This window comes from Heterodontus francisci, chromosome 38 (genome assembly GCF_036365525.1).
Source record: "Heterodontus francisci isolate sHetFra1 chromosome 38, sHetFra1.hap1, whole genome shotgun sequence".
In the NCBI taxonomy this organism is placed as follows: domain Eukaryota; kingdom Metazoa; phylum Chordata; class Chondrichthyes; order Heterodontiformes; family Heterodontidae; genus Heterodontus; species Heterodontus francisci.
In genome coordinates this window covers 45,952,570-45,978,539 of record NC_090408.1, presented here as the reverse complement: position 1 = coordinate 45,978,539, position 25,970 = coordinate 45,952,570, and the positions used below count along the sequence as shown (strand labels likewise).

General features: G+C 45.2%; 1 protein-coding gene across 1 annotated transcript in view; it reads right to left on the bottom strand.

Moving 5' to 3' along the window:
* Positions 1-25,970, bottom strand: part of LOC137352618 (aminopeptidase N-like) — a 138,021-nt gene that overhangs the window by 69,102 nt on the left and 42,949 nt on the right. The window contains exons 6-12 of the mRNA XM_068018349.1: positions 21,658-21,771; positions 17,634-17,777; positions 17,475-17,540; positions 17,311-17,376; positions 9,853-10,022; positions 8,771-8,847; positions 5,002-5,135 (exon numbers count right to left, since the gene is read on the bottom strand). Coding sequence (XP_067874450.1) covers positions 5,002-5,135; positions 8,771-8,847; positions 9,853-10,022; positions 17,311-17,376; positions 17,475-17,540; positions 17,634-17,777; positions 21,658-21,771 — 771 coding nt within the window. The remainder of the gene's footprint in view (positions 1-5,001; positions 5,136-8,770; positions 8,848-9,852; positions 10,023-17,310; positions 17,377-17,474; positions 17,541-17,633; positions 17,778-21,657; positions 21,772-25,970) is intronic.

Here is a 25,970-nt window from a genome sequence, read left to right as displayed (position 1 = left end):
CTCAGTACCTTGCTCTATGGCAGCGAGGCCTGGACAACGTATGCCAGCCAAGAGCGACGTCTCAATTCATTCCATCTTCGCTGCCTCCGGAGAATCCTTGGCATCAGGTGGCAGGACCGTATCTCCAACACAGAAGTCCTCGAGGCGGCCAACATCCCCAGCTTATACACACTACTGAGTCAGCGGCGCTTGAGATGGCTTGGCCATGTGAGCCGCATGGAAGATGGCAGGATCCCCAAAGACACATTGTACAGCGAGCTCGCCACTGGTATCAGACCCACCGGCCGTCCATGTCTCTGCTTTAAAGACGTCTGCAAACGCGACATGAAGTCCTGTGACATTGATCACAAGTCGTGGGAGTCAGTTGCCAGCGTTCACCAGAGCTGGCGGGCAGCCATAAAGACGGGGCTAAAGTGTGGCGAGTCGAAGAGACTTAGCAGTTGGCAGGAAAAAGGACAGAGGCGCAAGGGGAGAGTCAACTGTGCAACAGCCCCGACAAACAAATTTTTCTGCAGCACCTGTGGAAGAGCCTGTCACTCTAGAATTGGCCTTTATAGCCACTCCAGGTGCTGCTCCACAAACCACTGACCACCTCCAGGCGCGTATCCATTGTCTCTCGAAACAAGGAGGCCAAAGAGAAGAGAATAGATTTATGACTTTTTAAAATGATCTCAAATTTCTCTAACTTTTTTAAATTAATATATGACTTTTTAACATGATTTTATTCAAATTTATATAAAATCTTGTTTACATGTATATTACAGGTTCTGCAGCAGCTTAGTTCAGTCAGATTCTGTGCAGGTGAATTATAGTCAGTGCTTCTCATGCTCTGTCCTTTAGACCCACATTAGAGGATGCTGCAGAGTTCCACTCGAGCTCACGTCATGAAGGTATCCTCCTGCTGGGTCAGTGAAATTCTCGCCCTCCAATCATTAAGCAAGTTGTCAGTTTAAGTTTAGGTCAGTGACAAGTACAATCATTTCACCTCTAAGCATAAAAATCCAGGCCAATGTATATGAAAGCTTGCAGTTTAAAATCATTCGGCCTGAATCACACAGGCATTATTGTTGCTGGACTAACAACCCTTTGTTACATATGAACATATGAATTAGGAGCAGGAGTAGGCCACTCGGCCCCTCGAGCCTGCTCCGCCATTCAACAAGATCATAGCTGATCGAAAATTGGAAGCACCCAACATGGGGTTCAAATCTACAATGCTGGAATTATTGGTCCCATGCTCTGCCAACTGACCCAGCCAGGCTGTTGCAGCTATAATCAGAGGAAATCCACTAATGGTAGATAGTGAAGACTCGAAATGTATCATGGGTTAGCATCCTTCCATCTACAAATGATGATGGACACGCAGCAAACAATCCATTTAGGTGGGATGTCTTCTCTTGGTGCACCTTTGCTGATGGCTGTGAAGGCCAATCCTTGAGAGGAAGGTTCTGCCACAAGTGCCGCACATGAAGCTGCCAGGTGATGCTGTGAGTTGTTATTTTTGACATTGTCGCCAGCTTTTTTTTATTCATTTTTTTTTGTGAGATATGGGCATCACTGGCTAAGCCAGCATTTGTTGCCCATCCCTAATTGCCCTTGAACTGAGTGGCTTGCCAGGCCATTTCAGAGGACAGTAAAGAGTCAACCACATTGCTGTGGGTCTGGAGTCACATGTAGGCCAGACCAGGTAAGGACAGCAGATCTCCTTCCCTAAAGGACATTAGTGAACCAGATGGGCTTTTACAATAATCGACAATGGTTTCATGGCCATCATTTGACTAGCTTTTTTTAAATTCCAGATTTGTTATTTGAATTCAGATTTCACCATATGCTGTTGATGGGATTCAAACCCATGTCCCCACAGCATTAGCCTGGGCTCTGAATTACTCATTTGCAGTGACCTTACCACTATACCACCACCTCCCCAAGCTGTTGTAACAACTGGTCATTGTGGTAGTGCACACCAGTCCACAGGATGTGTCGCCATTTCCCTCTTTCACCAGCTAGTGACTCCCAAGTGCGATAGTCAACATTTAGGGCCTTCATGTCACGTTTGCAAGCATCCCTGAAGCGGAGCTTTGGGCTCCCCACTGGTCGTCTGGCCCCGGCTACCTCACCATACAGAGGTCCTTGAATGTGTGACTATCTTCCATCCTGCAAATGTGTCCGATCCACCGAAGTCACCTCTGATTAGTGCCAACACATTTGGGAGCTCTGCCTTTGAGAGGTCAGCCATATTTGTGATTTTGTCCTGCCAGGATATACCCATAATGCACTGCAGACAGCGAGGATGAAAATTATTGATCTTCTTTTCCTGGTAGCTGTAAGTCACCCATGTTTCACAGCCATACAGCAAGGTGCTGAGAACACAGACCTAATAAACCATCAGCTTGGTCCTAAGGAGCAGCTTGGTGTTATTCCATGTGCGTCTCGCAAGTTGGCCAAAGGTGGAGCTGCTTTCCCTATGCGTGTATTGAGCTCTGCATCAAAGGACAGATTGTCTGTCACCGTGGACCCAAGGTAGCAGAATTTGCTGACCACATCTAGTGGGATGTTATTTAGCGTGATCAGGGGCAGAGATGCAACATCTTGTCCCATGACCACAGTTTTTCTTGATGTTTATAGTCAAGGACAACAAGTTACAGGGATGGGAGAGACAGTTCATTAGTCTTTATAGCTGAGTTTCTGTGTGAGTGACTAGTGCAGCATCATCAGTGTAGAGGAGTTCTCTGATCAGGACATGATGTGATTTTGTCTTTGCTTTCAGCCTTGATAGATTGTAGAGCTTGCCGTCTGATCTAGTGTGCAAGTAGACTCCTTCCATATCTGCAGGAAAGGTGAAGGTCAGGAGCATGGAGAAGATGCTGCCAAACAGAGTGAGGGCTAGGACACAACCCTGTTTCACTCCATTCTTCATTCTGAAACTGTTGGAAGTGGAGCCATCAAACTGTACGGTGCAGTGTATGTTGCCATGGAGGGCATGAGACTGAGGAGCTTCAGTGGACAGCCAATTTTCCCAAAATCTTGTCAAGCCCTGCTCTGCTGATGGTGTCAAATGCCTTAGTGAGATCTATGAAAGTAAGGTAAAGGGGTATACTCTGTTCCCTACACTTCTCTTGTAGCTGGGGTATGGAGCAGATCATATCCACAGTAGATCTACTGGCACAGAAACCACACTGAGTTTCCGGGTATACTCCATCTGAAGTAAATGGAGTCTTTTAAGTATGACCCTAGCAAAGGCCTTCCCTGTGATGCTAAGGAATGAGATGCCCCTATAGTTGTTACAGTCTCCTCTGTCGCCTTTGTTTTATATCGTGTGATGATTTTGGTGTCACGCATTTCCTGTGAAAGAGAGCCTACTTTCCAGCAGAGAAGGAGAAGGTCTGAAAGGTATGGCAATAGATTGGACTTTCAGGGCTATTGAGCAGTTCAGCTGGGATTCCATCCTTGCCCGGTGCCCTTCTGTTCGCAAGGCGGTCTATGGCCTTCTCGAGTTCCATCTGACTCATCCATGACAGGAAGTTGCGGGAGAGCGTCAAGTGCAGACTGGGAGATGTCTGACTCACAGGAGTACAGCTCACAGTAGTTTGCAGCCCAGCAGGACATCTATTTATTTCTGTCTGTTTACTCAATATGTATCACACTGCTACATTAACCCAGTTACAGTAATGGGGTTGAATTTAAACTTAGCCAAACAGGAGAAATCAGACACGTGAACAGTTAAAAATGAGAGGCTTCCTTTCCCACTTGTAACTTGTCCGTTTCCGAACATTTCTGATTGTAACTGGCATGTTTTACAGGTGGGTGAAGTGTCTGCTGAAGGCAAATGGTTCCTCGTGAATTCATGCAAATCAGGATCAGTGGGACTCTCTACATTTTAAGCCGGTCCAGAGGGAGAAAGAATGATGAGGCCCTTTGACGTCATTGAAGAGCTTTCCCTTGTGGACCCAGGGGGGACAGGAAGAGTCTGTTGTTGCCCCTGACAGGTGGGAATTAACTTGCTGGAGCAGTTTCATGCCAGAAAGTTGATTCAAGTTAAAATCCCCCTTGATGTCTCAGGTAATTTAGTATAGAGGAATTCGATACAAACTGGTTAAACATTCCTATTATAACATGACCAGCAGTAGCTTCATAACCAAGGGAGCTACTTGTTTCTTTTTCTTTATTAATTCGTGGGATATGGGCGTTGCTGACAAGGCCAGCATTTATTATCCATTCCTAATTGCGCTTGAGCTGCTTTGTTGAACCGCTGCAGTCCATGTGATGCTGGTACACCCACAGTGCTGTTAGGAAGGAAGTTCCAGGATTTTGACCCAGCCATAGTGAAGGAACGGCGATATCGTTCCAAGTCAGGATGGTGTGTGGCTTGGAGGGGAATTTGCAGGTCGTGGTGTTCTCATGCATTTGCTGCCCTCGTCCTTCGAGGTGGTAGAGGTCATGGGTTCGGAAGGTGTTCTCGAAGGAGCCTTGGTGCATTGCTGCAGTGCATCTTGTAGATGGTACACACTGCTGCCACTGTGCATCGGTGGTGGAGGCAGTGAATGTTTGTAGACGGTGTGCCAATCAAGTGGGCTGCTTTGTCCTGGATGGTGTCGAGCTTCTTGAGTGTTGTTGGAGCTGCACCCGTCCAGGCAAGTGGAGAGTATTCCATCACACCCCTGACTTGTGCTTTGTAGATGGCGGACAGGCTTTGAGGAGTCAGGAGGTGAGTTACTCGCCGCAGGATTCCTAGCCTCTGACCTGCTCTTGTAGCCGCAGTATTTATATGGCTACTCCAGTTCAGTTTCTGGTCAATGGTAGCCCCTAGGATGTTGATAATGGGGGATTCAGTGATGGTAATACCATTGAATATCAAGGGGAGATGATTAGATTCTCTCTTGTTAGAGATGGTCTTTGCCCGGCACTTGTGTGGCATTGGAAATTTGGATTTGAGGGCTTCACGTGTTTTGTCAGCTCCTTAATAACAAGCACAATGGAGCAAAGGATAAAGATTGTACTCACTGTGTGATTTGTTGACAATTGCTTCACAAGTTTGTTCCAGTTCGTCTCATCGTAATTCACTCTGTAATATCCTGTAACGTTAATGTTGGCCAAGATCCAGTGTTCTCCATCGCATTTCATATCTGGGAAAGTTTCTATTGTTGGATTTAAAACAAAGTCATTAGGGCAAAGGTTAAATGTGTCATTGGGAAATCTGACTGTAGGTGTCTCAGGTGTTTTACTTATTTGTTGAATGAAATGTCATCACGATAGACAATGTCAAATCTACTTTCACATTTTGTGAAACTGGGTTAGATATCAGATAACAAGAAAAGCTTCTTCAACAACCACTAGAAAAACATCCTTCCGATACTTAACTTACCAACAGCCAAGAACTAGAGTGAATGTCAGGAAATTATTTAACCTCAGAAACATCATAGCTAAACACACCCTGTTCTCACTATTCACTCATCTCACTCCCTCTCACTCCCTACTCATCCCACTCCTCACTCCATCAGTTAGGAATCCCAATCAGAAGCCAGGTAGCCACCTTTTTGGACTACTCCAGAAAGGGATTGGAGCCAATCTTTACACACTTTTCTAAGCATTTATTTACAGCGATCCACATTGCAAACATTCACCTCCTAACACACCAGTCTGTTCCTATGCGTAGAAACACAAGTGAATCCCCAGTTCGTGCCCACCAACTGCCTACAATTAAAAGCAATTAATGTGTAATAGACATCCTGTACCATTAACTGTCTCCTTTAAACTATTTCCTTGTCTCACATTTTTCTTGACAATTACAACTTTAGAGTCATAGAGTCATAGAGTTATACAGCACAGAAACAGGCCCTTCGGCCCATCGTGTCTGTGTCGGCCATCAAGCACCTAACTATTCTAATCCCATTTTCCAGCACTTGGCCCGTAGCCTTGTATGCTATGGTGTTTCAAGTGCTCATCTAAATACTTCTTAAATGTTGTGAGGGTTCCTGCCTCTACCACCCCTTCAGGCAGGGTGTTCCAGATTCCAACCACCCTCTGGCTGAAAAAATCATTCCTCAAATCCCCACTAAATCTCCTGCCCCTTACCTTAAATCTATGCCCCCTGGTTATTGACACATCTGCTAAGGGAAAAAGTTTCTTCCTATTTAACCTATCAAGGCCCCTCATAATTTTGTATACCTCAATCATGTCCCCCCTCAGCCTTCTCTGATCCAAGGAAAAAAACCCTAGCCTTTTCAGTCTCTCTTCATAGCTGAAATGCTCCAGCCCAGGCAACATCCTGTTGAATCTCCTCTGCACCCTCTCCAGTGCAATCACATCCTTCCTATAGTGTGGTGCCCAGAACTGTACACAGTACTCCAGCTGTGGCCTAGCTAGCATTTTATACAGCTCCATCATAACCTCCCTGCTCTTATATTCTATGCCTCGGCTAATAAAGACAAGTATCCCATATGCCTTCCTAACCACCTTATCTACCAGTGCTGCTGCCTTAATTGATCTAAGAGCAAGTACACCAAGGTCCCTCTGAGCTTCTGTACTTTCTAGGGTCCTACCATCCATTGTATATTCCCTTGCCTTGTTAGTCCTCCCAAAATGCATCACCTCACACTTCTCAGGATTAAATTGCCACTGCTCCGCCCATCTTACCAGCCCATCTATATCGTCCTGTAATCTAAGGCTTTCCTCCTCACTATTTACGACACCACCAATTTTCGTGTCATCTGTGAACTTACTGATCATACCTCCTATATTCATGTCTAAATCATTAATGTACACTATGAACAGCAAGGGTCCCAGCACCAATCCCTGTGGTACACCACTGGTCACAGGCTTCCACTCGCAAAAACAGCCCTCGACCATTACCCTCTGCCTCCTGCCACTAAGCCAATTTTGGATCCAATTTTCCAAATTGCCCTGGATCCCACGGGCTCTCACCTTCTTAACCAATCTCCCATGTGGGACCTTATCAAAGGCAATGAGCTTTGCTCATTCTAGATTTTTGTACCCAAAAGTTTGGCAAGTATATAAATTCAGGTACTACAGATGAAGTAGTGTTGTAAATATTGAAACACAAAGAGATTGTAGATGATGAAAAAATAATTCTACCACTTGAAAAAACTAAAACTTTCAAAAAATTCAAAGCCAAATTTTCATAGAAGTTTGACAGACTTATAAAGGTGTGAGGATGTCTGTGACAGAGAAAAGTCAGACAGCTCAATCTTTAATGTTATGTTGAAAACAATAATTGAAAATTGAAGTTACTTATTCAAACTTCTTGTGCAAGATTTAGTAGAAGATTACTTCCTAAAACACATACTTTGCCCCAGCTGACCACCACCCTTTAGGAAGGATGTGGAGGCTTTGGATAGTGTGCAGAAGAGGTTTACTAGAATGGTACCAGGGATGAGGGATTACAGTTACTTGAAGAGATTGGAGAAACTGGGGCTGTTTTGCTTACAGCAGAGAAGGCTAAGGGAGATTTGATAGAGGTGTTTATAATCATCAATGGTTTAGATAGAGTAAATAAAGAGAAACTGTTTCCAATGGCTGAACAGTCGATAACCAGAGGGCACAGATTTAAGGTGATTGGCAAAGGAAACCAGCGGTGACATTCGGAAAAAGCTTTTACACAATAGAGGTTAAGATTTGGAATCCACTGCCTGATAGGGTGGTGGATACAGATTGAATGGGAACGTTCAAACAAGAGTTAGATAAATACTTGGAGGAGAAAAAATTGGAGGGATATAGGGAAAGAACGGGGGAGTGGGACTAACTGGATTGCCCTTCAAAAGAGCCGGCACAGACTCGATGGGCCAAATAGCCTCTTTCTGTGTTGTATTAAACTACGATTCTATATTGAGTGAGCACTCCACTATCGGAGGGTCAGTACTAAGGGACTGCTGCACTGTCGGAAGGTCAGTACTAAGGGACTGCTGCACTGTCGGAAGGTCAGTACTGAGGGAGTGCTGCACTGTCAGAGGGTCAGTACTAAGGGACTGCTGCACTGTCGGAAGGTCAGTACTGAGGGAGTGCTGCATTGTCGGAGGGTCAGTACTAAGGGACTGCTGCACTGTCGGAAGGTCAGTACTGAGGGAGTGCTGCACTGTCAGAAGTGCCGTATTCTGCATTCTGTGAGATGTTAAGCCGATGCCTTGGACAGAGAGTGTGTACATTCAACATGGTACTGCCCTTGACTGTGGTCCAATGTACATCACGGGACCCTCATTTACGCATTGAAAAATCTTGACACTGGCAGGGGTCCAATACAGCCCAGGCAGGGAGTGATGGTGGTGAGGAAGGGGAGAGATTGATGAAACCACAGTGATGTTGGGAATAGGACAGTTTATCATTTCTCATATAATAAAAGAAAAACACTGCAGATTATGAAAATCTGAAATAAAAACAAGAAATGCTGGAAATACTCAGCAGGTCTGGCAGCATATGTGGAAAGAGAAGCAGAGTTAACGTTTCAGGTCAGTGACCCTTCTTCAGAACTATTATTATTACCATTTCTCATCATGACGGAGCTGCTATTGCCCTGATTCCATCAAGTGGGAAGCCTCAAAATCTCTACAACTTACTTTGACTGTTATTTCATCTCAGTGTGATAAATATCAAATTCCGGAATTCATATAAAATAAAAGCAAAATACTGCGGATGCTGGAAATCTGAAATAAAAACAAGAAATGCTGGAACCACTCAGCAGGTCTGGCAGCATCTGTGAAAAGAGAAGCAGAGTTAACGTTTCGGGTCAGTGACCCTTCTTCGGAACTGGAATTCATACCTTGGGACTTCATTAACCAAGTTGCATTCTGTGTTATATATCTTTTCATCCATGTAATTGGCACAATCCAAGTATAACTGAAACACACAAAGAGCAACATGAATTGGTCAGACGTGTCTGTCACTGGTGCCGTTGTTTGCCGTTCTTAGCACAACTCTTACAATGAAGGTTGTATCTCTGATTGTGAAAGTTGGAGTGCAAGTCCCTCACTGGGGAGTGTCTGCCTGAACAACAATGCCAACAATAAGCCCAATCCATCTGGGGGCTGGGCCATAGGAACATACATGCAGGAAGCCCCAGTATCAGGGTTCTGGAGTTCAGCCCAGCCAGGGAAAATGTAGGTCCATGATGGGAGTTGGCAGTTCAGGATATTGTGGGGGATGGGGCAGGTCCCACTATATTCTGCTGAAGCCTAGGCGGACACTCCTACTAATTGAAAGTCACATTTATCAGCCCTCTTTTGCTCCACCAGGATTCACATCCACAGCACATGTTCCGCCCAGTCAAGATTTAATATGTCATTGCGGTTCCAGGCACATTATAGGAATTGTTAGATGAATTATCCAACTTGCATAGTGCAACAACGGAATGCACGAGAGAGTGCCGGAGGGGGTGCAACACTGCCATCCTTTTAGATGACATGTTAAACTGACCCTTTCTTTGGTCAGGTGATGCAGCTATTCATTGGCTTTATTTCAATCAGAACTGCAGTCACCAAGATATCAGAGGAGATGTTCTTTCATTTCATTGCACTGTGTGCAATAGGACTGCTCAATTTGTTAAAATAACTAAGTTCAAACATTTCAAAGTAACTCATTGGAATTATAGAGTCAGTGCTTTATAAATTCAAGTTTTTTGTGTTACTCCTTAATTATGAAAACAGCACAGAATTTTTCATTCCATTGGCACAAAGTGAATTTTTATATTGGGAAGTGTCTCCCAGAAAATCGCTAATTATTGCTATTTAATCATTTGTAAGCTTCATATAAAAATTATTTAACAATGTCACATTAAATTATTATATAGAATCAAGATATTATAATATGGTCCCAACTGAAAATCAATTTACTGAACCGACTTACTCAAACTCTGACGGTCGAGTCACATTTGAATCTGGATCAAGAAGGAAGTGTTTTTGAGTTACAATTCCATTTGCCGTATCTATGGTAACAACTGGGAACCCCATCTGTAGTGTCCATCGACTCATAATTTCATTAACTGAAGTAGGTAACTCGATAGAGTTATCTGCAGCCTGAAAAAGAATATTAATGATCAGTGTCGGCTGTGGCTTGGTTAGCAGCTCTTTTGCCTCTGAGTAAATATCTCATGGCTCATCTCCCATTCCAGGACGTGTGCACAAAAATCAAAGCTCATATCCCAGTGCAGTACTGAGGGAGTGCTGCACTGTCTGAGGGCAGTACTGAGGGAGTGCTACACTGTCTGAGGGCAGTACTGAGGGAGTGCTGCACTGTCTGAGGGCAGTACTGAGGGAGTGCTGCACTGTCTGAGGGGCAGTACTGAGGGAGTGCTGTATTGTCTGAGGGCAGTACTGAGGGAGTGCTGCACTGTCTGAGGGCAGTACTGAGGGAGTGCTGTATTGTCTGAGGGCAGTACTGAGGGAGTGCTGCACTGTCTGAGGGCAGTACTGAGGGAGTGCTGCACTGTCTGAGGGCAGTACTGAGGGCGTGCCGCACTGTCTGAGGGGCAGTGCTGAGGGACTGCTACACTGTCTGAGGGCAGTACTGAGGGAGTGCTGCACTGTCTGAGGGCAGTACTGAGGGAGTGCTACACTGTCTGAGGGGCAGTGCTGAGGGAGTGCTGCACTGTCTGAGGGCAGTACTGAGGGCGTGCCGCACTGTCTGAGGGGCAGTGCTGAGGGACTGCTACACTGTCTGAGGGCAGTACTGAGGGAGTGCTGCACTGTCTGAGGGCAGTACTGAGGGAGTGCTACACTGTCTGAGGGCAGTACTGAGGGAGTGCTGCACTGTCTGAGGGCAGTACTGAGGGAGTGCTGCACTGTCTGAGGGCAGTACTGAGGGAGTGCTACACTGTCTGAGGGGCAGTGCTGAGGGAGTGCTACACTGTCTGAGGGGCAGTACTAAGGGAGTGCTACACTGTCTGAGGGGCAGTGCTGAGGGAGTGCTACACTGTCTGAGGGGCAGTACTAAGGGAGTGCTGCATTGTCTGAGGGCAGTACTGAGGGAGTGCTGCACTGTCTGAGGGCAGTACTGAGGGAGTGCTACACTGTCTGAGGGGCAGTGCTGAGGGAGTGCTACACTGTCTGAGGGGCAGTACTAAGGGAGTGCTACACTGTCTGAGGGGCAGTGCTGAGGGAGTGCTACACTGTCTGAGGGGCAGTACTGAGGGAGTGCTACACTGTCTGAGGGGCAATACTGAGGGAGTGCTACACTGTCTGAGGGGCAGTACTGAGGGAGTGCTACACTGTCTGAGGGGCAGTACTGAGGGAGTGCTGCATTGTCTGAGGGCAGTACTGAGGGTGTGCGCACTGTCTGAGGGGCAGTACTGAGGGAATGCTACACTGTCTGAGGGGCAGTACTGAGGGAATGCTGCACTGTCTGAGGGGCAGCACTGAGGGAGTGCTGCACTGTCTGAGGGGCAGCACTGAGGGCGTGCCGCACTGTTGGAGAGGCAGTACTGCGGGAGTGCCACTCTGTTGGGGGGGCAGTACTGAGGGAGTGCTGCACTATTGGAGAGTCAGTACTGAGGAAGTGCCACTCTGTTGGAGGGGCAGTACTGAGGGAGTGCTGCACTATTGGAGGCGCTGTCTTTTAGACGCGGCATTAAACTGAGGCCTCATCTGCACTTTAAGGTGGATGTAAAAGATCCCATGGCACTATTTTGAAAAGCAGGGAACTTATCCCCAGAGTCCTGGCAAATTATTATCCCTCAATCAATATCACTCAAAACAGTCACCCGAGTCACTTTCCGCTTTATCTGGGGATCCAAAGTGGACCGGGTCTGGAGGGACACGATGTTCAAACCTCTGGATAAGGACGGGAAAAATGTACCCAATGTCGCCCTCATCCTGATGACCACCTTCATGTGCGGCTGCATCAAGCTGTGTGTAGACCTCCAGTACGCAAACTCCAAGTGTCACTACGTGCTGAGGTTCGATCTGTCCCCGGTGGTGTGAAGGATGGGTCTGGTCACATTAGAATTAGAACATTACAGCGCAGTACAGGCCCTTCGGCCCTCGATGTTGCGCCGACCTGTGAAACCATCTGACCTACACTATTCCATTTTCATCCATGTGTCTATCCAATGTCCACTTAAATGCCCTTAAAGTTGGCGAATCTACTACTGCTTCAGGCAGGGCGTTCCACGCCCTTACTACTCTCTGAGTAAAGAAACTACCTCTCACATCTGTCCTATATCTATCACCCCTCAACTTAATGCTATGTCCCCTCGTGTTTGCCATCACCATCCGAGGAAAAAGACGCTCACTATCCACCCTATCTAACCCTCTGATTATCTTATATGTCTCTATTAAGTCACCTCTCCTCCTCCTTCTCTCCAACGAAAACAACCTCAAGTCCCTCAGCCTTTCCTCGTAAGACCTTCCCTCCATACCAGGCAACATCCTAGTAAATCTCCTCTGCACCCTTTCCATAGCTTCCACATCCTTCCTATAATGCGGTGACCAGAACTGCATGCAATACTCCAGGTGCGGTCTCACCAGAGTTTTGTACAGCTGCAGCATGACCTTGTGGCTCCGAAACTCGATCCCCCTACTAATAAAAGCTAACACACCATATGCCTTCTTAACAGCCCTATTAACCTGGGTAGCAACCTTCAGGGATTTATGCACCTGGACACCAAGATCTCTCTGTTCATCTACACTACCAAGAATCTTCCCATTAGCCCAGTATTCTGCATTCCTGTTACTCCTTCCAAAGTGAATCACCTCACACTTTTCCACATTAAACTCCATTTGCCATCTCTCAGCCCAGCTCTGCAGCCTATCTATGTCCCTCTGTACCCTACAACATCTAACCCACCCTTCTACACCCTCTTCCAGGTCATTTATAAAAATGACAAACAGCAGTGGCCCCAAAACAGATCCTTGCGGTACACCACTAGTAACTAAACTCCAGGATGAACATTTACCATCAACCACCACCCTCTGTCTTCTTTCAGCTAGCCAATTTCTGATCCAAAGCTCTAAATCACCTTCAACCCCATACTTCCGTATTTTCTGCAATAGCCTACCATGGGGAACCTTATCAAACGCCTTACTGAAATCCATATACACCACATCCACGGCTTTACCCTCATCCACCTGTTTGGTCACCTTCTCGAAAAACTCAATAAGGTTTGTGAGGCACGACCTACCCTTCACAAAACCGTGCTGACTATCTCTAATGTACTTATTCTTTTCAAGATGATTATAAATCCTGTCTCTTATAACCTTTTCCAACATTTTACCCACAACCAAAGTAAGGCTCACAGGTCTATAATTACCAGGGCTGTCTCTACTCCCCTTCTTGAACAAGGGGACAACATTTGCAATCCTCCAGTCTTCCGGCACTATTCCTGTCGACAATGACGACATAAAGATCAAGGACAAAGGCTCTGCAATCTCCTCCCTAGCTTCCCAGAGAATCCTAGGATAAATCCCATCTGGCCCAGGGGACTTATCTATTTTCACACTTTCCAAAATTGCTAACACCTCCTCCTTGTGAACCTCAATCCCATCTAGCCTCGTCGCCTGAATCTCAGTATTCTCAACAACATTTTCTTTCTCTACTGTAAATACTGACGCAAAATATTCATTTAACACTTCCCCTATCTCCTCTGATTCCACACACAACTTCCCACTACTATCCTTGATTGGCCCTAATCTAACTCTAGTCATTCTTTTATTCCTGATATACCTATAGAAAGCCTTAGGGTTTTCCCTGATCCGATCCACCAATGACTTCTCGTGTCCTCTCCTTGCTCTTCTTAGCTCTCCCTTTAGATCCTTCCTGGCTAGCTTGTAGCTCTCAAGCGCCCTAACTGAGCCTTCACGTCTCATCCTAACATAAGCCTTCTTCTTCCTCTTGACAAGCGCTTCAACTTCTTTAGTAAACCACGGCTCCCTCGCACGACAACTTCCTCCCTGCCTCACAGGTACATACTTATCAAGGACACGCAGTAGCTGCTCCTTGAATAAGCTCCACATTTCGATTGTTCCCATCCCCTGCAGTTTCCTTCCCCATCCTACGCATCCTAAATCTTGCCTATTCGCATCATAATTTCCTTTCCCCCAGCTATAATTCTTGCCCTGCGGTATATACCTGTCCCTGCCCATCGCTAAGGTAAACCTAACCGAATTGTGATCACTATCACCAAAGTGCTCACCTACATCTAAATCTAACACCTGGCCGGGTTCATTTCCCAGTACCAAATCCAATGTGGCATCGCCCCTGGTTGGCCTGTCTACATACTGTGTCAGAAAACCCTCCTGCACACACTGGACAAAAACTGACCCATCTAAAGTACTCGAACTATAGTATTTCCAGTCGATATTTGGAAAGTTAAAGTCCCCCATAACAACTACCCTGTTACTCTCACCCCTGTCGAGAATCATCTTTGCTATCCTTTCCTCTACATCTCTGGAACTATTCGGAGGTCTATAAAAGACTCCCAACAGGGTAACCTCACCTCTCCTGTTTCTAACCTCAGCCCATACTACCTCAGTATTCGAGTCCTCAAACGTCCTTTCTGTCGCTGTAATACTCTCCTTGATTAACAATGCCACACCCCCCCCTCTTTTACCATCTTCTCTGTTCTTACTGAAACATCTAAATCCCGGAATCTGCAACATCCATTCCTGCCCCTGCTCTACCCATGTCTCCGAAATGGCCACTACATCGAGATCCCAGGTACCAACCCATGCTGCAAGCTCACCCACCTTATTCCGGATGCTCCTGGCGTTGAAATAGACACACTTTAAACCAGGTTCTTGCTTGCCAGTGCCCTCTTGCGTCCTTGTAACCATATCCCTGACCTCACTACTCTCAACATCCTGTACACTGGCACTACAATTTAGGTTCCCATTCCCCTGCTGAATTAGTTTAAACCCCCCCGAAGAGCACTAGCAAACCTCCCCCCCCAGGATATTGGTACCCCTCTGGTTCAGGTGAAGACCATCCTGTTTGTAGAGGTCCCACCTCCCCCAGAAAGAGCCCCAATTATTCAGGAAACCAAATCCCTCCCTCCTGCACCATCCCTGCAGCCACGTGTTCAACTCCTCTCTCTCCCCATTCCTCGCTTCGCTATCACGTGGCACGGGCAACAACCCAGAGATAACAACTCTGTTTGTTCTCGCTCTAAGCTTCCACCCTAGCTCCCTAAATTTCTGTCTTAAATCCCCATCTCTCTTCCTACCTATGTCGTTGGTGCCTATGTGGACATTTCCGCGAAACGCTCCATCCAGTTGGATCATGCTGTACCACCTATCCTTCGTGGAACAGTTTCTGTGGAAAAGCACTTTTGACCACCGGTCCATCAGGCAGTGGTCTGCACGGAATGTCCTCAAGGCCCTACGGGAAAAGGTGATGGTGGATCCTGTCGGATGGTTCCCCGAGCAGACCGCCAAAGTCATTTGGCGGAATGCCTCATCACCAGAACTTTCAAACAAGCACCAAGATGTAGCTTGGCTGGTGGTGAGAAGAGCCCTCCCCGTCAGATCCTTCCTGCACGCCCGAAGTCTCACCCCCTCCGCACAATGCCCTCGCGGTGGCTGTGGTGGGGAAGAGCCGGTTGCCCACCTCCTTCTGGAATGTGCCTTTGCAAAGCAGGTGTGGAAAGAGATGCAGTGGTTTTTGTCGAGGTTCATCCCAAGCAGCTCGGTAACACAGGAGTCTGTGCTCTACGGGCTGTTCCCAGGGACGCACACCGAGATAAACATCAACTGCTGCTGGAGACTATTAATTCGGTGAAAGACGCCCTTTGGTCTGCCTGAAACTTGCTGGTCTTCCAGCACAAAGAGTTGTCCACGACCGAATGTTGCAGACTGGCACATTCCAAGGTCCAGGACTATGTGCTGAGGGACGCACTAAAGCTTGGGGCAACCGCAGCAAAGGCTCAATGGGGAAAGACCACAGTGTAAGGTCCTCCCACCAAAGTGAACTGAGGGGCTGGATCCATGGGAAACCCCTCGGGCTGTATACACCACATATGGGTTTGCTGTAAATGTACAAAGATACAAATTGGAATGGAAGGGTTGTGAGGCAACTCACTCTTGTACTGAAGTAAACTGATTTCCTTTGCACTTTTTGGAATGTCAACCTGGTGCTGTTTTGAACTGGTTTGTAATGTATTTTTTCAGAATTTTATGAATAAAGTATATTTGTGGGGAAAAAATCACTCACAACAGATTATCTGGTCATTATCGTATTGTTGTTTGTGGGAGTTTGCTGTACAGAAATTGTTTGCTGCCTTTCCTACATTACAACAACTACTCTTCAAAAAAAAGTACTTAATTGGCTGTAAAGTGCTTTGCGATGTCCTGTGGTTGTGCAGAATGCTGTATAAATGCAAGACTTTTTTTTAAACATTCTTTGTCTTAAACAGCAGTAAGAACTAGAAAAAAGGGCCCGATATTTATGAGACCATGTGTTCAGAGCAGGTGAGAGTTACAGGCAGGTTTCCTGAAAGTCCTGTGGTTTTTAACAATAAAATGTTTGTTAAAAGAAGCAGCCTCCTTTAAAAGTTTTTACTGGCTTACTCGCCTCCTGAGAGTAGAATTCTCGCCCCCTACCCCCTCACCCATCCCCCTACCCCCTCACCCATCCCCTTACCCCCTCACCCATTCTGCCTCCATTAAAACCAGAAGGGGACAAATTCAACATTTTTAACATTTTAACTTCACACACGACCCAAACCCACCTATTTTGGGGGGTTAAACTTACTCACATAGTGTCCATCTGTATTCACTATCGTATAATTGATTACAATCTATTCTGCTGAATTTATTGCTTAGAACTAACAGGTAAAATACCAAACTAGAGATCCACAAAGACCCATTACCTTAGACGGAGATCTGTGTTGTACTTAGATGCTGAGAAGTGAGCAAACAATAATAGGAGGTATTGATATCCCTGCACTGCCACTGTTCGAAGCCAAGAACCAATATTCAGTTATGTTTTGTGTTTGACATGAAAGGAATTGAAAAAGGTCATACTTTGTTGAAAAGACAATATTCTTCCTTCAGAACAGTTTCGAGTGGAACTACTTTCGTGAACGAAATAATCATGGGAATGAAAGTTTAGAAGTTTATGAACAACTTGTTTGAAGAGAATTGCTGAAGACTAGAAAAGCTGATTCTGAATATACCTGCAGTTGAACCTGGAAATCTTGGCTCAGGATCTAACACAGCAACATCACCCATGAGACTAGCCACTATTAAAAGCAGTTTAGTGTTAAGGTTTTTTTTAATGGAAGTTTACAGAAACTATGTTTTCAGGCATAAATATTATTGTTAAATCCCATCTTGTTTTTACTTATTTATTTCAATCTCTTAAGATACATACCTTCTGCAGATGTTCAAAGAGATCGGTATATATTGTGTTCCCATATGAAAATTGTTGGAGATAAGACTATAAAGAAAAAACGTCAAGAAATTCAGAAAACTTCACCAACTGAAATATTTCAAATTGATTGACACAATCAAATAAAATTCACCATTCAGACTTACATGGAGCCCTTTGACAAATACAACTTCAGTGAGAAAGTTAGAAAGCATGCGAAGAACGGATGCTCCCTGCAAGGAAAAGCAATCAGAAGTTTGTTAGAATGACAATGACCAGTGCACACAGTGCAGCATTCTGCAAGAAAGATTCAACTGAGCACTTGCCTTACTGTACGAAATTGCATCAAAGAGCTCATTGATTTCTGCAGGTGTGTTAACCTCAGTTTCTTTAGAGGAAAGAGGATGAGATGAAGCTAAAGCATCGATAGCAAACACTCGGTAAACATCTTCCAGGACAGTTAGATCTTTCTGTGAAAAGGGAAAATTATTTTAAACCAATGAATAAGGAAGCAGACATGTCTCTCATCTTGGTACAGTGTGAAAACAGGATTCCTGGAATCACTTTAGAGGAACCTAAAAAATTATTTGTTAAACAAACTTGTTTAAGAGACATCTTGACAAATACATGAATAGGATGGGAATAGAGGGATACAGTCCCCGGGAGTGCAGAAGGTTTTAGTTTAGGCAGGCATCAAGATCGGCGCAGGCTTGGAGGGCCGAATGGCCTGTTCCTGTGCTGTACTGTTCTTTATTCTTTGTTCTTTGTTTCAAATTGTGAATTTAAAGGATTAGCAAATTACACTCTGACCCAGGAAAAGCTATTATATTTGTAATGAGAAAAATATAAAAGGTTTCTTTCTTTAAAATATTTCACATTTTGAATGCCTATTTGTGTTGGTCACGGTGACAGAGGTCAGTGTTGGGACATGAAATGCCCTCCATATAAATGGCAACATGGGTCCAATACTGCAAGGCGTAGGCTTGGAGCAAAACTTGTTAGCGCTACAGGCCAGCGATCACAGAGAACAACAATATTGTGAGGGTGCGCCTTGTTTGTATTAAGTCCCAATAAGGTATTAATTATCTATTTTATTTTAACCTGTTAATGTTACCATTAAAATAACACAGAGAAGAATCTGATATGACCATCTGAAACATTTGGACAACTGCATCACTCACAGTCACTTCTAATCTTGCCCCTTTACTCCAACTTCAGAACTACAGCACTGAGAATATTTTATTTTCTACCAGACGTCCAATTGATTTCTCAGAGCTACATTCAGATAACAGGAGCAGCCTTAAGCCACTGAAAAGTACATTGCATCTTTTCGAGCTCAGGATCCTTCTAGCTGTCAAGAAACTAAGCCAGATTTTGCTGTGATCAGTGAGCATACGGTACCTGCCATTCATTATACTTTCATTAGGGTTTTGCAAGTTTCTGTTAGAGGGACATCTGTTTTTCAAGAAAGGAGGTAGAGAGAAAACAGGGAACTACAGGCCAGTTAGCCGAATATCAGTCATTGAGAAGATGCTGGAAACTACTACTAACATTACACTTGGAAAAACATAGTATGAGTAGAACAAGTCAACATGGTATTACTAAAGGGAGATCCTGTTTGACAAATTTATTAGAGTTTTTTGAGGATGTAACTAGTAGGGTCGATAAAGGGGAACTAGTAGATGTAGTATACCTGGATTTCCAAAAGCCATTAGATAAGGTGCCACATAAAAGATTAATAGGCAAGATAAGGGTTCATGGTGTTGGGGGTCATATATTAGCATGGATAGAGGATTGGTTAACAGACAGGAAGCAGAGAGTGGGCATAAATGGGGCATTTTCAAATTGGCAACAGTGAATAGTGGGGTGCCGCAAGGATCAGTGCTGGGGCCTCAGCTATTTACACTCTACATTAATGACTTGGATGAAGAGACAGAGAGTAATGTATCTAAGTTTGCTGACGATACGAAGCTCGGTGGAAAAGGTAAACTGTGAGGAGGATGTAGAGAGGCTGCAAAGAGATATAGACAGGTTAAGTGAGTGGGCAACAAGATGGCAAATGGAGTATAATGTAGGGAAGTGTGAAGTTGTTCACTTTGGTTGCAAAAATAGAAAAGCTGAATATTTTTTAAAAGGTGTGAAACTGGTAAGTGTTGATGTTCAGAGAGACTTGGGCGTACTCATACAAGGAACACACAAAGTTAACATGCAGGTGCAGCAGGCTATTAGGAAGGAAAATGGCATGTTGACCTTTATTGCAAGGATATTGGAGTACAGGAATAAAGAAGTCTTACTAAAATTGTACAGGGCTTTCATGAGTGCACCTGGAATACTGTGTGCAGTTTTGGTCTCCACATTTAAGAAAGGATATACTTGCACTGGAGGCAGTGCAGCGAAGATTTACTAAATTGGTCCCTGGGATGAGGGATTGTCCTATGATGAGAGGCTGAGTAAATTGGGCCTATATTCTCTTAGAGTTTAGAAGAATGAGAGGCGATCAAATTGAGACATACAAGATTCTGAAAGGGCTTGATAGGGTAGAAGCTGAGAGATTGTTTCCACTGGTTGGGGAATCTAGAACACGGGGACACAGTCTCAGGATAAGGGGCCGATCATTCAGGACTGAGATGAGGAGAAATTACTTCACTCAAAGGGTTGTGAATCTTTGGAATTCTCTACTCCAGAGGGTTGTGGATGTTCCATCATTGAATACATTTAAGGCTGGGATAGACAGATTTTTGGTGTCTCAGGGAATCAAGGGATATGGGAAACAGGCACCAAAGTGGAATTAAGTCCAAGATCAGTCATGATTGTATTGACTGGTGGAGCAGGCTCGATGGGCCGAATGGTCTACACCTGCTCCTATTTCTTATGTTCCTCTTCAGGGCATCAGCGACCTGTGTACCTCCTCAACCAATCATTAATCAATAATGAGGTGCGCAGAGTCTAAACTGCCAGTTAGAATATTTAATTCAATATCCAATCAGCTATAGAAAGCAAAATAAACAGTGGGAAAGAAATGTGAGATTTAAAGGAGATAAAAGAAACAGAAAGAAAAAGAGTTTTAATTTTTTTTTAATTTTCTCTAAATCTTCAACAATAATTAAAAGCTGAAGGGATTAGGAATCTATACTTGTAGAAGTTGATCTTCAGAGCCAGAGAAGTTGTTTGTCAGCAATTAAAACTTACTAGATCATCAAAAGGATACTTGGACTGGAATGAACAAGCCCTAACTTCCTGTGGTGAGTTTAGTATATATGTAAAACACCAGCACAGAAACTTCACATTAGTCAATGTTTTTCAATGGGAGCCAGACATTGAGATACAGTTTCCACATAGCTTATCGAGAAACACTGCATCTCGGACAGCAGCTTCCAGATTTTCACAATTATCCACACATCCCTAGGTCCTAAGTTCTGGAATTCCCTCTCTACATCTCTCCATCTCTCAACCTCACATTCCTCCTTTAAGACACTCCTTAAAGCCTACCTATTTGACCAAGCTTTTGGTCATCAGACCCAATATCTTCTTATGTGGCTTGTGTAATATTTTATTTTATAATGCTCCTGTGAAGCGCCTCAGGATGTTTTACTATTTTAAAGGCACTATATAAATATAAGCTGTTGTTGTTCACCAGAACTTGGTCTCCAATTTGTACATTAGTAATAGACTCACCATTATTTTTGCAGCAAAATCTGGGCCATTCATCCTTTCAATGTATATAGATCCAAGTTCATATTCTAGCACTGATGGCAGACCATAAGCTGCATGTCCACACAGTTCCCTTCAAACTAATAGCCCCATTCAGTTCTCTTAAAACATGTAATCAATAGTTTGAAGATTTAAGCTTAGGAATTATTCTTGATACTATTATATACAATCGGTTAATGCACTTGCATTGAGCAACTCTCTTCCATTTTAACGAAGACTACCAATGAGAGTGAAGACAAGAATGCATGACTGTATGTCAAGCATTTTAGAACAGCATCAGGGATAATAATTAAAGTGCAAGTAAACAACACAATAAAGTAATAGTGAAAGGAATTTGATATGAGAGTGTGAACCATTTATAAGATATCTATATGACAACAACTTTTTTTCTTCAATCGTGAGCATAATATTAGCAAATAATTAGCATTAGTCACTACAATAATTACAATAGAAGAATGAAATAATTTATAAGTTGACTGATAAGTTTCAGATAAAGAATATTTATCATTCTCAGGTCTGCAGTAAAGTAGGTCAATCAGGAGAATGCTGTACCAATCTCATTAGTGATATTTTACTTTTTTTCTTGTGAACTTATAATTTCAGGTCTTTCTTTAACAATTCTGACCCTGATCATCTTACCAGGTTCCACGCAGGCTCAACATAATCTGCGCCCAGGTATTCTACATAAGAGGCAAATCCTTCATTCAACCATAGGTCATTCCACCATTTTATCGTTACCAAGTTTCCAAACCACTGAAACAAAGAAACAGTTTAACATTACAAAGTAGCAGTTTTCCTGTAGACTGCTGTAATACTTCAGGAATGTATCAGTCTCATTCTGTAACACACTGTTATTTCAGTAGTGTGTTTCTGTTTCATTCTACAACACAGACTGTTATTTTAGGAGTGTGTATCAGCTTCATTCTATAATACAGAGTTAACTTCAGAAGCGTGTGTATCAATTTCGTTCTGTAAGACAAACTGTTGTTTCAAGATAATGTGTACCAGTCTCATTCTGTAACAGTTATTTCAGAAGCGTGTATGAATTTATTACCTCCTTAGAACTTACATCTTCAACCGCTTTTGGTCCCACCTCCTAATATCTCCTTCACTGGCTCAGTATTATTTTTGCCTGGTTACACCTATGTGTCTCTATGTTATAGGCATCAAATAAATTCAAGTTGTTTTTGTTGTACAGCTCATATAGAGAATAAACTTCAACATGGACTGCTTGTAAACCTTATGTAATTCTATCAAAAACTATGTCAACACTAGTGAACCAAAGAGATTTTAACGGTTCTGGTGACATTCCAAAATTACCAGATTTATTGTTCAATTTCTTAACTTGCTAAAGTAGGATTTGGATTCATTCTTTTGTGGGATGTGGGCGTCACTGGCAAAGCCAGCATTTGTTGCCCATTCCGAATTGCCCTTGAACTGAGTGGCTTGCTAGGCCATTTCAGAGGGCAATTAAGAGTCAACACATTGCTGTGGGTCTGGAGTCATATATAATAAAAACAAGAGATGCTGGAACCACTCAGCAGGTCTGGCAGCATCTGTGGAAAGAGAAGCAGAGTTAACGTTTCGGGTCAGTGACCCTTCATCGGAGAGTTCCGATGAAGGGTCACTGACCCGAAACGTTAACTCTGCTTCTCTTTCCACAGATGCTGCCAGACCTGCTGAGTGGTTCCAGCATTTCTTGTTTTTATTTCAGATTTCCAGCATCCGCAGTATTTTGCTTTTATTCTGGAGTCATATGTTGGCCAGACCAGGTAAGGATGGCAGATTTCCATCCCTAAAAGACATTAGTGAACCAGATGGGACAATCAATGATAGTTTCCTGGCACCATTACTGGGAGTAGCTTTCAATTCCAGATTTATATTGATGAGTGAATTTAAATTCCACCAGCTGTCATGGTGGGATTTGAACCTGTGTCCTCAGGGCAGTAGCCTAGGCCTCTGGATTACTTGTTCAGTAACATTGCCACTATGCCACGTCTCCCCCGCTAATGGGCCATCCTCCAATGGGTCACCTCTTTATAGACACACACATGCTTCAGTGCATTAAAATCACTAGTCTTTCATGCTAGTTTTGATACATTTACAATCATTATCAATCTAATTCATACTCCCACCATACCTCATCAATGTATCAAACTTATGAATGACACTGGGAGAAGGTATATGGGATCCTGGGCTTTATAAATAGGAGCATAGAGTACAGAAGCAAGGAAGTTATGATAAACTTGTATAAAACACTGGCTTGGCCTCACCTGCAGTATTGCATCCAGTTCTGGGCACCGCACTTTAGGAAGGATGTGACTGAGAATGGTTCCAGGGATGAGGAACTTCAGTTACATGGATAGCTTGGAGAAGTTGGGGCTGTTCTCCTTGGAGAAGAGAAGATTAAGAGGAAATTTGGCGGAGGTGTTAAAAATCATGAGGGGTCTGGACAGAGTAGATAGGGAGAAACTGTCCCCATTGGCAGAAGGCTCTCGACCCAGAGGACACCAATTTAAGGTGATTGGCAGAAGAAGCAACAGCGAAATGAGGAAAATTGCTTTTTTTATGCAGCGAGTGGTTAGGATGTGGAATGCACTACCTGAGAATGTGCTGAAGGCAGATTCAATTGTGTCTTTCAAAGGAGAATTGGAAAATTACCTAAAGAGAAAAGATTTGCAGGGCGACAGGGAAAAGACAGGGGAATGGCATGAGATGAGTTGCTCTTGCAGTGAGCCAGCACAGACAGGACAGGCTGAATGGCCTCCTTCTGTGCTGTAACCATTCCATGATTCTATGAATTCTTCTGCTCTTCTTCAAATAATGCCATGGAATATTTTACATCCACCCAAGAAGTAAGACAGAGCTTCAGTTCAAATGAAAGCTGGCACCTGTACAGTACAGCTCTCCCTCAGCACTGACCCTCTGCCAGTGCAGCACTCCTTCAGTACTGACCCTCTGACAGTGCAGCACTCATTCAGTACTGACCCTCCGACAGTACAGCTCTCCCTCAGTACTGACCCTCCGACAGTGCAGCACTCCCTCAGCACTGACCCTCCGACAGTGCAGCACTCCTTCAGTACTGCCCCTCTGACAGTGCAGCACTCCTTCAGTACTGACCCTCCGACAGTACAGCTCTCCCTCAGTACTGACCCTCCGACAGTGCAGCACTCCCTCAGCACTGACCCTCTGACAGTGCAGCACTCCTTCAGTACTGCCCCTCTGACAGTGCAGTACTCCTTCAGCACTGACCCTCTGACAGTGCAGTACTCCCTCAGTACTGACCCTCCGACAGTGCAGCACTCCCTCAGCACTGACCCTCTGACAGTGCAGCACTCCTTCAGTACTGCCCCTCTGACAGTGCAGCACTCCCTCAGCACTGACCCTCTGACAGTGCAGTACTCCCTCAGCACTGACCCGCTGACAGTGCAGCACTCCTTCAGTACTGCCCCTCTGACAGTGCAGCACTCCCTCAGCACTGACCCTCTGACAGTGCAGCACTCCCTCAGCACTGACCCTCTGACAGTGCAGTACTCCCTCAGCACTGACCCGCTGACAGTGCAGCACTCCTTCAGTACTGCCCCTCTGACAGTGCAGCACTCCCTCAGCACTGACCCTCTGACAGTGCAGTACTCCCTCAGTACTGCCCCTCTGACAGTGCAGTACTCCTTCAGCACTGACCCTCTGACAGTGCAGTACTCCCTCAGTACTGACCCTCCGACAGTGCAGCACTCCCTCAGCACTGACCCTCTGACAGTGCAGCACTCCTTCAGTACTGCCCCTCTGACAGTGCAGCACTCCCTCAGCACTGACCCTCTGACAGTGCAGTACTCCCTCAGCACTGACCCGCTGACAGTGCAGCACTCCTTCAGTACTGCCCCTCTGACAGTGCAGCACTCCCTCAGCACTGACCCTCTGACAGTGCAGCACTCCCTCAGCACTGACCCTCTGACAGTGCAGTACTCCCTCAGCACTGACCCGCTGACAGTGCAGCACTCCTTCAGTACTGCCCCTCTGACAGTGCAGCACTCCCTCAGCACTGACCCTCTGACAGTGCAGTACTCCCTCAGTACTGACCCTCCGACAGTGCAGCACTCCCTCAGTACTGACCCTCTGACAGTGCAGCACTCCCTCAGTACTGACCCTCCGACAGTGCAGCACTCCCTCAGTACTGACCCTCCGACAGTGCAGCACTCTTTCAGTACTGACCCTCCGACAGTGCAGCACTCCCTCAGTACTGACCCTCCGACAGTGCAGCACTCCCTCAGTACTGACCCTCCGACAGTGCAGCACTCCCTCAGTACTGACCCTCTGACAGTGCAGCACTCCCTCAGTACTGACCCTCCGACAGTGCAGCACTCCTTCAGTACTGACCGTCTGACAGTGCAGCACTCCCTCAGTACTGACCCTCTGACAGTGCAGCACTCTCTCAGTACTGACCCTCCGACAGTGCAGCACTCCCTCAGTACTGACCCTCTGACAGTGCAGCACTCCTTCAGTACTGACCCTCCGACAGTGCAGCACTCCCTCAGTACTGACCCTCTGACAGTGCAGCACTCCCTCAGTACTGACCCTCTGACAGTGCAGCACTCCCTCAGTACTGACCTCTGACAGTACAGCACTCCCTCAGTACTGACCCTCCGACAGTGCAGCACTCCCTCAGTACTGACCCTCTGACAGTGCAGCACTCCCTCAGTACTAACCCTCTGACAGTGCAGCACTCTCTCAGTACTGACCCTCTGACAGTGCAGCACTCCCTCAGTACTGACCCTCCGACAGTGCAGCATTCCCTCAGTACTGACCCTCCGACAGTGCAGCACTCCTTCAGTACTGACCCTCTGACAGTGCAGCACTCCCTCAGTACTAACCCTCTGACAGTGCAGCACTCTCTCAGTACTGACCCTCCGACAGTGCAGCACTCCCTCAGTACTGACCCTCCGACAGTGCAGCAC